Source organism: Penicillium riverlandense (assembly GCF_028828495.1).
Source record: "Penicillium riverlandense strain IBT 135883 chromosome Unknown utg000001l_segment0_segment0, whole genome shotgun sequence".
Taxonomy (NCBI): domain Eukaryota; kingdom Fungi; phylum Ascomycota; class Eurotiomycetes; order Eurotiales; family Aspergillaceae; genus Penicillium; species Penicillium riverlandense.
In genome coordinates, this window is record NW_026643194.1 from 33829 (window position 1) to 49289 (window position 15461).

The following is a 15461-nucleotide window of genomic DNA, read 5'->3' on the forward strand; positions in this document are numbered from 1 at the left end:
GAAAGAGTTGGCTGACAAAATTAAATAAAAGGAACATGAAGAACACGATTGCAATACCACAGGCTCCCATCGGGCACCAGTGGACAGTGTCGGGGTCTCAGTCTCAACATCCGCGGCGATTATCATTCAGATACCATAACCGATAGCAACGAGGACTAATAAGGTCTTTGGCCCGAATCGGTCGGCGATCCATACGGCGACGAGAGTGAAGATTATTTTGCAAATCTGAAGTATCAAGAGTAAATAGTGCGCACCCGCCTCACCACGGAGGCCGGATCTGGCCCTGTCCTCCAGACTTCGCTGCCTGGCAGCTCGTGGTAGACCGGCTTGACCTGTATATCGTGGCCGTCTAATTCCAAGCCGTGCTTGTCAGCATTATTCTCACTGTTAACACCGTCGCCACTACTCTCGCCGTTATGACTCTCGCCGACACCGCCATGGACCGCATCTGGAGACCAAAATCTTGCCTGTGGAGGACACTGGTCGGTATGTAGTGGGTCGAGAGGGACGGCGTTGTTTACTGGGCCGGAGAGGACGGATTCGTCCGGCTCGGGCGGGGTCGCTTTGTATGCGGCCTTCTGGCGTTGACGACGAATGTAAAATATCAGGACTGCCGCGAGAATGGCGACTCCAACCAATGCAGCAATCGCGATACCAGCTACGGCGCCGCGGCTGAGTGGTGAGGAACTTCCGGAACTGCCAGTACTAGACGAGCATTCGCTTCCAGAGCAAGTGGACGAGTCGGAATCTTTGGGTGTGATTGTGACGATGTTTTGCTCAGCATCTTCATTCCACGCGCATGCCGACACATTGAAGACGCCGTGCTCGTAATCGACAGAGAGATATCTATGAATCAACCCAAAGAGATCAGTGTACGTGGTCCTATCCAGGGGTTCCACTCACGCTTCTTGCAAAAATGTCCGGCCCAGTGTATACTGAGTAGAATTGGCTGCGCGTTTCAGCGGAAAATAATAGCTGCTATTGTTGACTAAAGGAGGCTGTGCAGTGAGGGAGAAAGCGTTGTACGGAAGAACGATTGTCACGGCATCTCCGCCGGAGCCCACATCAGATAGCCGAAAGGTCACCTCCGCATTTGAGTTGAGCAATTGGGTGTTTTGAGTCTCGTTCACCAAGTATAAGCCTGTCTCGCTATCGAGCACAAGGCCAAATGCCTTTTCGAAGCTGTCACACACACTCTCCGGGAGCCACAGATTTGGATCGGTCGAATCAATGAAGATCAAAATGGGCTCGGAAAGTAAGGTGGCTGAACTTGATCCGCTGTAGCTTATAGACTGGAGGTAAACGACGAGGTCGCGGGTGATGTCGCCTGCGATGGTGAATGAAACGGAATTCATGGTGAACCTGGATGTGTCATAGCCGGAGAAGATAAGCTGGCCATAAACCTGTTTGAGACCTATGTTGGAAATAACATGGAATTAGAGGTGAAAGACTTGAATACATCCTTTGACAAGCGTACTTACGGTACTTGGCACCAGCTGTGTAACTCCAGCTTAGGCTTGGGATAACACCCTGGTCCTTGAGGCTTGTGACAAATGATGGCGATGAAGAATTTCCTAGGGAGCTGAGGTTGAGTGGTTGGGGGTTAAGGCCAAATATCCCACTATGTGTGTCTTGAATCAGTTAACTTTCATATAAGGAGGCTTCGTTGTCATCTTTACAGATAGAAGGGCTCAGGAGTCGCGATGCCGGCGACGGTCTGACTTTCGAGCCTCGGTCCAGTGAGACTAATACCCAGAGTCTCTAGAGCAAACTGTGCTCGTTGAGAATATCCAAGATTGGCCTCGAGACCGACGCCATCCTGGTTTATTCCATAAAGACCTAATCCGTGCCAGCTGGAAGACTGATTTGCGTTGAACAAGTTACCCCTGGAGACTGCGCAACCCTGTGGCACGTTGGTGAAAACAGATGTCGAGCAACCGTAGCCTGACAACACGACCATTGACTCTGGAGAGGCCGTAGAAACAAGCACTCGGACGTATTGTTCCGGGGTTCCAATTCTAAGATAAAAGCTGCTCCACGGTCCGTCATTGCCTTCACTAGATGCTACATCAGCAGATGACACACAGCCAATTCAAGGATTTTCGGTCTGGGGAGTTACAAGTATTCGCTAGGAGAGATAACGACAGCCGATGAGGATCGTCTAGCAATGGAAGATGCCGAACATTCTAGCATGCAGGGGAAGATTAAAGCCAACACTACCAAAATGACGACAGAATGCATTTTGACCAACTGAGAAAAAGCATCAGAACGTAGGGCGTGTGATATAGCAATGATGGGAGTCTCAATCCACGTGTAGGTATGCTGCTAATGTACCGACCGGAACCTAGGATATTTTTTCCAAATCAATATGGGAGGAAAACGCACAGCAAGACGCTAGACGACCCACATCATTATGCAATCTCCAGCCTGTCGGTCTAGCGATAGAATCATGGCACATGAAAATTGATTTGATGAGATCGCCGTCTAGGTCATAGTCACGTTGTCATTTAAAGCTCAGGGGCAAGGGACGATGCTAAAACACGTTGGGAAACCTCCCGGCCGCACGGACAGTGCCGCAAACAGGCTGGCGGTTGGTAAAAACCTGTTCCACTACGCGCTCTATCTAATCAGGAACCGCCCTCTGACGTGACGCAGATCTAAGAGGCAATCCTCCTCAAGGTCATAACTGTTCCTGGCTAGGCTGTTGCCTGTCATTGCTCTTCTCAGTCAACAGATTGCCAGGCTTTTCCACAATGACCACATCGACAGGTCATACCTCACTAACACGATGGACGAAGACCCGTTATCACAAGTTATATATTATTATTCACGCTATCTCTGCTTCTGCTGTTGACATTCAACATTTTGAGCGGTAATTGCTTTCTTGTTTTTTCTTTTCCTGGTCGTTCAACTTCAACAGTCGCGTTACATATCTGCCAGTGTCACACCTGCTATAGCCCACGTGGATGTTACAAGAGGTATAGATATGTTGTCTGATTCTAAATTTGGGACAGCGCTCGTACTGCTAGTCGTCGGGGCACAGGCCTTCTATTCTCCTGGTATGTGGACGACCCAGATTGAGCAGCATTCGGCGCCAAGGCTGACATAGTGAAGTTGTTCACAATCCCCACTATCCATTCTATAGTACGGCACACAGCTATACCAGTACCTGTACTCCTGAGCCGACGGCCCTTTCGCCCACATCCACCCCTTGGTATACTGAAAGCATAACCGCCAGCACCACCACCGTTTGTGTGCCTCCGCCTGAAAGTGTGCCTCCGCCCGAAAGTGTGCCTCCGCCTGAAAGTGTGCCTCCGCCCGAAAGTGTGCCTCCGCCCGAAAGTGTGCCTCCGCCCGAAAGTGTGCCTCCGCCCGAAAGTGTGCCTCCGCCCGAAAGTGTGCCTCCACCCGAGACTATCATAACGTCCATACCATCGGTCTCAGCAACCTCATTGAGTACTATAATCACAATTACTTATGTGCCGACGACCATCACACCCTCCCCGATTACTCCCCCAAACCCATGTCCGACATATTGCAGCATGTAGGTTTCCCATTCTCATTAAGAGTCCGGAGTATTGTGATACTTGTTGCTAACGCTTTCTTCGAAGCTCCGCCGGCACCGTCAACTTATTCTTTTGGCCAACGAACGAGCCATACACGTACCCGTCCACTTATGTTGACACACACCTCGATTACACATTGTAAGAACATTCATGGTCATCATATTCTTGTTCGACCCCTTTCAGGCTAATGTGTATTACTATATGTAGTACCTCGCCGTCAGTGTACATGGTCGTTAACACCATCTTTGGCTACAACACTGCAGGTCGCACTGGGCCTTCCGGCACTAGTGTAGTATTTGCCCTTGACTTAGACCAGGTATCCACCATGGTTCCTGACGAGTCAGTCACACGACAGCTTACTTTGAGCGATCTGGGTACCGACTGCCCTCAAACGGAAGCTGCCTCAGTGATCGCAACGGCGGCACCCGACGGCCGGTGTGATCCTATCCTTGTGGCCCCGGACCCTGTCAAATCTTGGGCCTCGCCGTGTAATGCGTGCGGTGCATTTGGGCTGTTTGATCCTCCGTATGCCGTTCCTCCGCTGATTGGAGGTCTGGTGCCCGGGCCAACGACGATTACCATGGCCCAGCCAGAGCCACAAACTACTACCAGTGTCATTCCTGCCACGGACTACACCACCACAACGCCGGCGGTTACGGAGGCCACTGCTTCTAATGAGGCACCGCCTCCGACTTTGACTCCGTTGCCTAGTGCTAGCTCGGTCGCTACTTCGTCATTATCGCTCGACTCAGACTCAAACCCGACCACTACACCCGCGATGGCCGCATCAGCGGTAAAGGTGATAGGTGGACGCGCTTGTCTGATTTTAAGTTTCTTCATATCGGTATATTTGTTGTAATGCAGGATAGTTTCAAGCCAAAATATAAACTATACAATTTTACACTTATTAATATACTGAGTTATATTTAGATGAAAGCTGAAGTTAGAGATAGCAGAAAGAAAAGCAAACTTTCCGTCGGGACTAGCACAAAACCAGCAATTTTTGCAGGTTCGGGTGTTGGGATCAAACCTAGATGTCTCTCCAGCCAGATACGGTAGAAAGCTTGCGATGTTTACCTACGGGGTAATCCTGGTGGGAAGTGTGCTTACCGAGTGTCTTGCGAGATCATGGCAAGGCTGGCTGGTGGCTAAGCTCCTGGCTGGAATTGGAGTGGGTCTCTACAATCGACTGTACCAACATATATATCAGAGGCTGCACCTATTCGCATCCGTGGAGGTTTGTTGATGTGCTATAGTTCCTGGTAGACATTGGTTTCATTTTTTGCCCAAGTCGCTCTTAACATTTATCAAAAGATGACCCAACCGACTATCTGACATCAATCTACACCCAATGGGCTCAGATCGGAATCATGTTTCTTATCTACATATTTTTCCCAGAATCTCCAGCTTGGTGCGTGAATGCCGGAAAGGCAGACCGAGCCAAGAAAGAACTCCTCAAGCTCAACCGCGGAGTGCCCAGTTACGACTCGGAGGGCAATTTCAAGTGTTGATTATGGCCATTGAACATGAACACGCAGTTGCAGCCGAACAGCGTCGAGAGAAGTGGTACGGGATTTTTGAAGGTACAAATGGTACAAATGGTCTTCGCACTGCTATCTCCTGCTGGACCAACCTCACCCAGCAGTTGATCGGTCTTAGCATCTTCGGTACGTTTGGTACCTACTTCTTTCAACAGGCTGGACTAGCCGACCCTTTCGAGATCAAGGTCATTACAAACTCGATTCAAATTGCAATTGTGTTTTTTTGTGGTCACTGTTGCCGACCACTTGGGAAGGAGATTACTTGCCTGCTCGGGAACGACTCTCTGCTGGGTATCATGTCTGGCCATTGGTATCATTGGGGTTTGTCCTCAGGTGAATGCATCGACATATATTTTTATCTTATTTGCTTGTTTGTGGAGTAAGTATCCCTAAGTTCATTTGAAACAACGGCTAATAACATTAAATATTTAGACTGCGGACTGGCTATCAATGGTGCGACTGGTTGGGGATATATCGGAGAAATTTCGTCCCAACGACTCAGACCATATACTGCTGGCTTTGGAGCGGCAGTTACTTGTGTCGCTGGCGTTGTAATGAACGTCCTCATCCCATACATGACAAACAGCAGCTAATGGAACTGGGGCTTGAAGACAGGGTGGTTTTATGCAGGCGCTGGCTTTCCGTTTGTTACTGGCATGTGGCTGCTGATTCCTGAGACTGCCAGGTAAGGGCTTACACATGACAGGGAAAATAGTTTCCTTTCTTGCTGACATTTTCAATTTAGACGATCCGTGCTGAGTTAGATGAATTCTTTGAGCGGAAGATCAAGCCCTGGCGATTCCACAAGACTGAGACTGCCACCTAGCGGCTTGTGCAGGTAAGCAAATCGGAAACGAACTAAGCTAGGCGAAGGAGATTTTGGTAATTGGTGGGAAGCCAAAACTATTCTATCGACAGTTCTTATTTCAAGCGTATCGCGCAGACGAAGGGAAAGCGATGTATACTGACAAGATAATCAAAGTAGCATCGTTTGTTTGTGAGTCATGAATCATTGAAAGTAGTGCTTTAAGAAAACTTTAGATGTCCGCCATATATACTAAATGCTAACTACCCTAGCATGCGTCTACTTTTCCGAGCATACTAGATAGACCAACTGATCCACTCCTCACTTCTTGAGCTCGTCAATGATGTTATTTTCGTCCAGTCTCTCACTCTATGCTCACCGCATTCGAGTGTGCCACTTATCCCTGGTGGATATAATTGGAGCTCAGTGGAGTTTGGGTTTTCATACAGCTGGATCATTATTATTGCGGTGATGTAGAACACTATGTAACATCCAATTCTAGAAAAATGACTGCCAAGGAACCAACAGAAACAAGCAACGATGGTGGAGCGATCAGATGACACGGGGCTCCACAGGGCTGAAGCACCAAGTCCAATTCAACCACTCAGCGCCACCTTCTAGGCACCGAAGTTCCGTGTCTCATGTTGGATCTCCTTCCAAACTCGCATTGGCTGAATTCTTGGTGCTAACCACCCGCGCGCCTACGTCATTCGCTAGCCCCTCGTTGAGGCCGAGTTTATATATGGGGAACGAGAATGCGTCGAGGTGAGAATCCTCCTGGTCCCTACAGCACGGCCTGCATAATACGCTGTTAATCCTCCCGTACCCCTTAACTACCGTCGCATTCGTTATAAAATGCTTTCCTGGAGCGTATACCAACAGTGCCAGCAGTCACAGACTGCAACTTCGGAATTGGCGAAAGATACGACGCAGTGCCCGACCGAGGTTTTTGAATCCTTGTTTTCGCGACATCACCAGCATAGCCGCGAAAAGTCGGAGTTGGATGGCGTCAAGGAGTTTGAGCAGAAAGATGAGCTTCAAAAAGCGCGGGAATGTGGGAAGTGGGGATCGGCAGAGCCAAGCCCCCTGTTTCTGCAGGTGACAAATGATCTTCGGCGGTGTTCCCGACAATAATATCTGATGATGGATTCGAATAGATCTACCACGATGCTTTATGTTCTTTGGATAAGAACGCCATGGCGGGAGTGGTTTCTCCCTCATTGATGGGGAGCTCCGGAGTCGTCCCGTTGACTATTGTCGCGCCATTGCCCGATCTGATTCGGCATCTGGCTAATTGTATAGTAAGAGCCGAGCATGAATTGTTTTTGGCGACAAACTTTTGGATTCACTCAGATGCATCGACGCTGGTGACCAACGCATTGCGGGAACTGTCAAGGCGAGCTGGGGAGAGGGGGAAGAAGGTCGTCGTCAAAATGCTGTACGACCGGGGAGATCCTCGTCAGGTGTGTGTCGCAAACTCAACAATGAGAGAAAATTCTGACCAGTGGTGCAGGCCTGGGAGAACCGTCTCACTGTCACGGAGGAGCAATGGACTAGCGCCAAGGTCAACATCCCCCCATCAAAAGACATTCCCAATCTCGATCTTCAAGTGATCAACTATCACCGACCTGTCTTTGGAACATTTCATGCCAAGTTCACCATAATCGACCGACGCATTGCCTTGTTGCAAAGCAGTAATATTCAGGATAATGACAATCTCGAGATGCTGGCTCATTTAGAAGGTCCTATTGTTGACTCGTTCTACGACACTGCATTGTTGTCATGGGGTAAGCAGCTCGATCCTCCGCTACCTCTGCTTGATTCCCCGGCCGCATCTGCGCCAATTCCGTGGCATGAAGAAAAGGGAAATACAACCGGAAACGAGAATGAGATCATTGAAGAGCATACAACAAAGTCCCCTCACTACGATTCCACCCTCAGCGGAGAGGCGCGGAGGGTCAATGGCAGCATTGAACCGCGTGGTGATGAGACAGCTACTCAGGCTGTGAGCCGTCATCTCAGTATGTGTTTCCAAATTAATTATTAGCAACGGAATTGCTCACGTATCAATAGACACCACTATCCAACCAGATACAACGGGGAATGCACCCGACAGCGACCAGGTGAATTGGATGACCCCGTATGTCGTCATGCCTCTCCATGAACCATTTGCAATCGCCCTTGTTAACCGAGAACCATATGGATGTGAGTATAAGTTTTATGGGTTTGAAATAAGAATAGACGACTAACAGTCTCATTCAGCTCCAAACCACAGCCATGTCCATGTTCCCCAAAACGCAGCCTTCCTCTCTGCCATAAACCATGCACAGCACTCAATTCTCATCCAAACTCCAAACCTGAATGCGGAGCCCCTGCTGGATCCACTCCTAAAAGCTGTCTGTCGCGGTGTAACGGTAACTGCCTACTTGTGTCTCGGCTACAACGACGCGGGCGAGCTGCTCCCATTCCAAAACGGAACCAACGAGATGATTTCAAATCGACTGTATAGTAGTCTCGCGACTGATGAAGAGAAGTCTCGACTAAAGATCTACTACTACGTTGGAAAAGACCAGATCCAGCCGATTCATAACAAGTTCAAGCGCCGAAGTTGTCACATCAAATTGATGGTTATCGACGAGAAGGTTGCTATACAGGGTAAGACAAGTCATCTGGTTAATCACAGCGAAGCTAACGTCTTAATCTAGGGAATGGAAATCTCGACACCCAATCATACTTCCACAGCCAGGAGGTGAACATGCTCATTGACTCAGAAATTGTCTGCAAGAAATGGATCGCGGTCATTAACTGCAATCAAAACACTGCCAAGTACGGCGCTTCCAGCACCAAGGACGGCTGCTGGCATGATCCAGTCACTGGAGAGATTCCCAATGGCTCTATTGGAACCGACCCTGGGCATTTCAGCTGGGCCAGAGGAATTGTTGGTGCTGTCCAGCGAGTCAGGGGAGCAGGAGGATTTTGATTGATCTGTGGACTTTCTGTTTTTGTGCTACCTAGTAAATGAAATTGAATAAAGTACCCGAAGAGAACCTACTAAATAACCTATCTGCTACGCTCGAGGGACTTGGTGACACCTTCTGGATTTACATCACTAGCAAGAAACCTTAAACAGAAGCATAGAGTATTCATTCTTTGCATGAAAAATGTAGAAGTCAGTCATTTGAACAACCACAGTATTGCTTTCTATTATCACACTTTAATGAAGGTGAGATGTTACTCAAAGATTGATTGAATGCATGTGATAGGTCAGTAGCATATGATCATTAAATCGACACACGTAGGTCAAACCCAGGTCAAAAGAAACCAAAGCGGCACAATTATATCCCGTAGAGAAACTTCAAAATGTTCTAGTGGTTGTAGAAACGAGCAGCGCTCTACCTGAAGTGTGGCAATTCATTCTCACCTTGCTTATCACTACACTTAGCAGTTGGTTAACTATAGTCAATATTAAAAAATAGACTTAGCAATCAATTTGCGTCCCTAGTTAACTAAATACCATAAATATATCTGTCACTTTTACGTTTTAGCCCCTCTACATGCTCACGTATTCTTTGACCGCACATTACCATTGGTCACACACGGTACTTATGCACTCTCAGGTTGAGTTAGCTATGGAGAATTTGAGTATAAGGCGGCCCCTTTGTATAGTAGCTTGTGCGGAGACCAGGAATTATACTTCTATAGCCGATGTAACCCCACACATTTAGTAGATCATACCCCCCTAAACTTTCGCCCTTACAGGTAGCTTGATACTAGTCCTCACAAAAGAGTAGTGAAGTAAGATAGACGTCGAAGTCACAGCTGCACCTATAGAAAAGTACACGATGGGAACTAGCACACCGAATTGACAACATACACTACTAGTTTGCAAACATATATTATCATCAAAAGAAACCATGCATTACCGACAATAGGGTGCGGTGGAGACGAATCTGTTTAGCATTTTTCATAACAAGCTTCTATGTGAAATGATCATCGCCTCCTACGATCGATAAATATTACAGCTTTCGAAGACAGAAGTGGGTTTTCATTCCTCTCTTTACCAGTTTTCCAACCATTTATCCCAAATTAAATCCGTTCTTTACACGTAGCAATTATGTGAAGCTTGGGATCCTCAGTCCGTACCGAAACCTCGGTGAAGTTACTATGATCCAGACCGTGGAGTTAAGCTGCAGAAGTGGCGTTCGTCCCGTAGCCGCAAGGTCAAGCGAGCCATAAATGTGGGGTACCTCTAACCCTGGAATACAGGACGATCAGTGGCTGTCGGTACAGGAGGGCAGGACGTGCCATTGTAACAGCGGCTGGGCTTGCATGTTTCTCCGCGAATAACCTTGCCTACAAGAGGGATCTTCCGTGGGGCTGCCCGATTTTTGATGGCAGGATATCTGCGTCTTCTGCGAATTAGTTACCAATCCCACTGAAAAGTTGAGATGATCCTCCTACGAGTGTAACAGTAACATTGAAAGCGTCTCTCTCTATTCACCATTACCAAATATTTGTTGGCATAGGCGCAGTTTCATGCTGTAAGAAGGCCTCGGGCATGCAGACAACAGCCTTTTATGTCGAGTTAAGCCGTGGGATAAAAGGATTCAATAATCCTTCTTATTCTGCATTTCTAAAAATTCATTCCACGCAATACTCTTTCAGTAATTAATATCCCATTAACACATCCTCACCTCACAGAGATGCTTACCAAGGTTTGGGCTACTTCCCTTCTATGTCTCAGCCTCGTCGCCGCAGGTCCAATCGCCAACCTCAGTGTGTTGAGCGACCTCACGACAGTGAAGAATAATGTCCAGACCCTCGACAAGGACGTCAAGAGCTGGGATGGAACTCTGATTACTGCTCTCTCCATGCTCGATGACGTGAAGACCCTGGAGTCCGATCTCAAGACTGCCATCAGTGACACCAAGGCGGCGTCCGCCTTTTCTACCAGTGACAGCACCACTGCGACCAAGGATATTGCTTCCTTGAAGCCAATTATTAGCACCACCCTGGATGACCTCGTTGGCAAGGTATGTTTCTTATTTGTTGAACCCTCATAGCCCATCCCCCGGTCATGATAGATATGTTGGATACGATCTTAACATACTCGCAGAAATCTGATATTGCGAATATCGGTGAGACTAGCACCGTTAAATCCAGCCTTAAGGAGTTGAAAAATCTCTCGGATCAGCTCGGCACTGCGCTCGAGGCAAAGGCTACTTCGAACGACGCGGATACCATTAAGTCCGCTGTATCCGCGATTGACTCTGATTTTACCACTGCTATCTCTGCATTCTAGGGGAAATTCTTCGCATGCGATTACATGAGACTGAATTGTTGCCATGGTATGGGTTCTGATGGGTGAGAGAATGTCGTTATTGAACCAGAGAACCCTGGGTTTGATGTAGCTATCACTTGAATGAATTCTACCCGAGGCTGATAGGTAAAGCCTAGTCTTAGTATATATCTCGGCCAAACCGAAGGACCACGTTCTCACAATATCTTCAATGCTTTGCATTTTGTCGAACTCATCCACCTGGGTGTTCTGTCAGATAGAATGCTCTCCATATTCGTAATATTATATGACAGGGGGGAAACTAGAGACGATATGTCGGATTTTTACATGAATATAATTCTCATTAATACGAAAAAGTCAACCAGTAGTAGCCTCTTGTCTAGCATTCATCCTGCTCACGAGTCCGCCGCTGCAGTATATCTATCGTCCGAATTCTCTGTGCCAGCGGTTCAACCTCCTCGTTAACCTAGGCCTTTTGTCATGTGACTTTCAGCGGCCACCAATGTGCGCGCGCGGACGAGACCACGCGGCCATGAGCAGAGATCCATTGTATAGAATGAAAAAAGCAAACTCCGCGTCACTAAGGAGGGCTTCTCATTTATTTATCGTTTTCAGAAACAACCCAGGACCTTGCTTTCAGTTTGATATCTTTCAACTGCACCGAGACCAAATTGCCCGAACGCGATGTACCAGCTTGGACTTCATTTTCAGATAGCATCGAAACATTTCAGTCATTTTCCTACGTACACGTTAGGGTGACATTCATCTCAGTGCTGGCGAGGTTGCCGCCGTTTTCCATGAGGGCGAAGATATAATCTCCGCTCTCCACAGTCCATTCATATCGACGGTCAAGAATGACCAAATACCGAGACACATCCAAGTCCATAGTCACAGTTCGCGTTTCTCCTGCTGAGAGGTATGCACGGCTAAAGGCAACGAGTTGCCTTACGGGACGGGTGATCGAGGAAACGCGGCCCAAGAGATAAACCTGTGCGGTGTAGCTTCCCGCTATGCTGCCACTGTTCGTGATTTCAACCGAAAAAGTAATGACTGACTCTGGATTAAACTGAGATTTATTTCGTGTGTGCGTAGTCGAGTTTGCGAAGGCATGGAATTTGGAGAGCTTAAATTCCGTGTAAGACAAGCCGTATCCAAACGAATACTGATTCGATATCAAGTTAGCCGTTGATTTCGTGTGAAGGTTTAAAGCAATATAAAGGGAAGTCGCCCTCACAACCGGTTGATATGGGATATCGGTGTAGTCCCTCGGAAAGGACGGTTTATAGCTTGACAAGCCAACGATTAGATATAGTTTTAAAACTAGGTGTAACCAAGAACTTACTTGTAAAATGCTGGTAATGTTCCAACATTGTATGGTACACTGATTGGGACCCGCCCTCCGGGGTTGACTGTGCCGAATAGGACGTCCGAGATAGCTTGCCCGCCAGATTGACCGGGGAAGAACTGCAGATCAGTTAGCCGTACCTAAGATATATATCACCTCCCATTCGAAACAAACCGTATTGAGAACCGCTGCTGCCCGGTTGTAATATTCAGGAACAGCGAAAGGACGACCTCCTTGTAGCACAAGAACGACTGGCTTTTTCAGAGCAAAAATTGCATTAGCAAGGGCAGCTGTACATTGTCAGTTGCCATTATAACTTTTTAGACTCTGGGTAAAATGTGAAATGTACTTTGATTTGCGGACAGCTCAAGGGTCGCTCGGTCCCCAGACTCGCCATCACTGTTCCAGCTCGCACCGACAGCAAGAATAATGACATCAGATGTTTTGGCAAGCGCAACAGCCTTCGTACCATTGGTATCGGTATTAGTATAAATGACGGCGGCTTCGCTCGCAAGTACGTACCTTTCCAATTGGATCAACTCGGTCCACCAAATTCCAGAACATTAGCACCTGGGCGTTCAAAGAATTGACGTTTTCAACTTTTTGAACATAATTCCATGCCTGATATTCTAGCCTAACATCATGAGTGGCGGACTTTCGAAATGTGAATGGTGCTGAACCCGGAGGGGGAATCGTGCTGTTTACCGAGGTGTATGACAACCCAGGGATGTTGGATAGAATGTTTCCTGAAAGCGATGCTTCGGCCTCGACAAGCAGTTTGCCATCTACGTAAAGCTTTGCAGTGGTATTCGGGTAGACAGCAACCCCAAACCATCCTTCAATGGTGCTGTCAACTGGCACTGTAACTTTCCCTTCCCAGATCACACTGAAATTGTTTGAGGGTAGTCCCACTGGCGGATAAAGACCCCAGTCCAAGCTCGGTGTTTCAATTTTTTGAAATCTTGCGTCATCGAAGTCGGGCGATGCATAGTATGTTGCAAGTAACCCACCTGACGTACCATTCGCAGAGAGCAAATAAGGCGGGATATTGTACTGTGCGTTGTATGTCCATGTGTTTGCTCCCCAGCTGGTAAGGAGCTCGGTCTGAGGGAAATTGTTTGAAAGATGTCGAAGAATTCCTTGGCGTATGGTGCTCGCGTTTTTGACAGGATATCCTCCCCATTGCCCAGAGTAGTCACCATAGTTGAATATGTCGCTAAAAGGACCAATCAAGGAAATTCGTCTAATATCCTGCTGCAAAGGATAAATAGGGAGTGTAGAATTGCGGTTCTCCAACAAAACAATGCTCTTTTGTGCTGCTTCCAAAGTAAGTGGGACATGAGACGCTGTAATGGCGTTTGAATCAACTTCTTCGGGGATATAAGGATTGTCAAAAAGTCCCAAGTCGTACTTGACTGCGAGTATACGTCGAACCAACGACTGTAATGTTGTTTTGGTCAAAGTTCCATTCTCTACCAAATTGACGGTCGCCTGGACTATATGTCAGTGATAGCTTACATCCAAGTGTTATACTACCGTACATCCACATATTCCTGTAAAGGAAAATCGTAATATTGCACCATGCCCCCAGAATTGTGCCACTGCGCAATTGTGTCCGCCACGGAGCTTGTGACCCGATGGGTATAGAGTAGCTCAGAAAGACCTGAAGAACGGTCAGCCCAACGTAAATTTCAACCCTTGTTCTTCTTCGTTATATGTGACTCTTACCGCCATCATCAGCAGTTACATAACCTGAATACAAGGTCAATATCCAGATCAAATGCTTTAATTAAGTCAGAAACAAACCATCAAACTCCCAGTCCGCCAACGCCTCATATAGTAGAGGGTTCACCGAAGAAGGCACATCATCAAATTCACTATACGCCCTGTTCATGGCTTAGAAGGACAAAACAGATACCAACAGCTTCGTAAATAGCAAACTTACATCATTACACCCTTGACTCCTCCAAGCTGTATGGCAGCCTTGAATGGAACAAGCATCTCCTGAAGCACTTCTCGAGTGCCGTATCCCATGAACGGTGCGGCATTATGTCCTCCCTGGGGGCTTCCATGAGCGGCAAAATGCTAAATAATAATATGATTAGTATCGAAAGCCGATTTCATACTGTATATATTGCCCAAACCTTCATGACTGGCACCACTGCATCGTGATCTGACCAACTGCCATTTTTAGACAGGCCTGACGCGTATGCCACCCCCATATGGGCTGTCAAGACCATGTCTTCTCCCCAGTCCTCTGGGGTTGCATTGGTTAATAAGAGTTGTAATCTCGATAACTGAACAATTCACCTTGAACGCGGCCCCATCGAGGATCTTTTGCTAGATCAAGCACAGGGGAAAAGCACGCGTGGATTCCAATTGAGCTAGCTTCTGTGCCAATGGCTCTACCAACTCGATGCACAAGGTTGGTGTCAAATGATGCCGACATACCGATAGACTGTGGAAATATGGACTGCTTGAATGATCCCACGCCATGGAGACATTCGCCGGATTGAATGAACGGTATATTGACTCTAGAGCGCTCGGCATTTAACTTTTGTAGCTCATTATACTGAGATTTATTCGTAGGATACCAATCATGAATGATTCCAATTGGTGCACCAGGTGCCGGTTGGAGAGCCTGATCTAATGCAAAAAGTTAAAAGGCGTATCTTCTGGAGAAAGGATATTCACCATATAGAGCATTATCCGAGTTTGGTCCAATGATATTATCGGCGAACATGAGATGCATTTGCACGACTTTTAAAATGTTTTAGTCTCGTTTGGGATGAGACGATCCGCAGGTAAACAGACTGACCAAGCTCTGGAACTGTGAGATTCGAAACCAATCTCTCTAAGAAAACATCTCTTTCGGACGCATTTGAGGTCCTAGGATATTTGACGT

The 15461-nt window shown here is 47.4% G+C and overlaps 5 protein-coding genes across 5 annotated transcripts; 3 read left to right on the plus strand and 2 right to left on the minus strand.

The window, feature by feature from the left end:
- Nucleotides 1-233: 233 nt before the first annotated feature.
- Nucleotides 234-1960, minus strand: N7474_000013 (uncharacterized protein; the record flags this gene model as incomplete). Its single annotated transcript, XM_057191428.1, has 4 exons — nt 234-846; nt 904-1414; nt 1482-1621; nt 1680-1960. The coding sequence occupies 4 exons, from the start codon at nt 1958-1960 to the stop codon at nt 234-236; spliced, it is 1545 nt and encodes a 514-aa protein (XP_057056381.1).
- Nucleotides 1961-2753: 793 nt separating this feature from the next.
- N7474_000014 (uncharacterized protein) lies at nt 2754-5700 on the plus strand (the record flags this gene model as incomplete). Its single annotated transcript, XM_057191429.1, has 9 exons — nt 2754-2872; nt 3015-3059; nt 3146-3544; nt 3612-3704; nt 3774-4384; nt 4777-4803; nt 4881-5072; nt 5111-5233; nt 5540-5700. Coding segments are annotated over 6 exons (1269 nt in total). The 3' UTR covers nt 4779-4803; nt 4881-5072; nt 5111-5233; nt 5540-5700.
- Nucleotides 5701-6767: 1067 nt separating this feature from the next.
- Nucleotides 6768-8892, plus strand: N7474_000015 (IQ calmodulin-binding motif protein; the record flags this gene model as incomplete). Its single annotated transcript, XM_057191430.1, has 6 exons — nt 6768-6966; nt 7215-7375; nt 7426-7933; nt 7986-8117; nt 8175-8567; nt 8618-8892. 6 exons carry the CDS (start codon nt 6768-6770, stop codon nt 8890-8892), a joined length of 1668 nt encoding a protein of 555 aa, XP_057056383.1.
- A 1723-nt stretch (nt 8893-10615) lies between these two features.
- On the plus strand, nt 10616-11214 carry N7474_000016 (cell wall mannoprotein 1 family protein; the record flags this gene model as incomplete). The annotated part of the gene is made up of 2 exons (XM_057191431.1): nt 10616-10945; nt 11029-11214. The coding sequence occupies 2 exons, from the start codon at nt 10616-10618 to the stop codon at nt 11212-11214; spliced, it is 516 nt and encodes a 171-aa protein (XP_057056384.1).
- Nucleotides 11215-11809: 595 nt separating this feature from the next.
- Nucleotides 11810-15308, minus strand: N7474_000017 (beta-glucosidase; the record flags this gene model as incomplete). Its single annotated transcript, XM_057191432.1, has 13 exons — nt 11810-11910; nt 11959-12497; nt 12554-12675; nt 12731-12846; nt 12906-13017; nt 13079-14047; nt 14098-14219; nt 14285-14308; nt 14363-14442; nt 14502-14641; nt 14701-14813; nt 14867-15202; nt 15251-15308. The coding sequence occupies 13 exons, from the start codon at nt 15306-15308 to the stop codon at nt 11810-11812; spliced, it is 2832 nt and encodes a 943-aa protein (XP_057056385.1).
- Between the last annotated feature and the right edge of the window lie 153 nt (nt 15309-15461).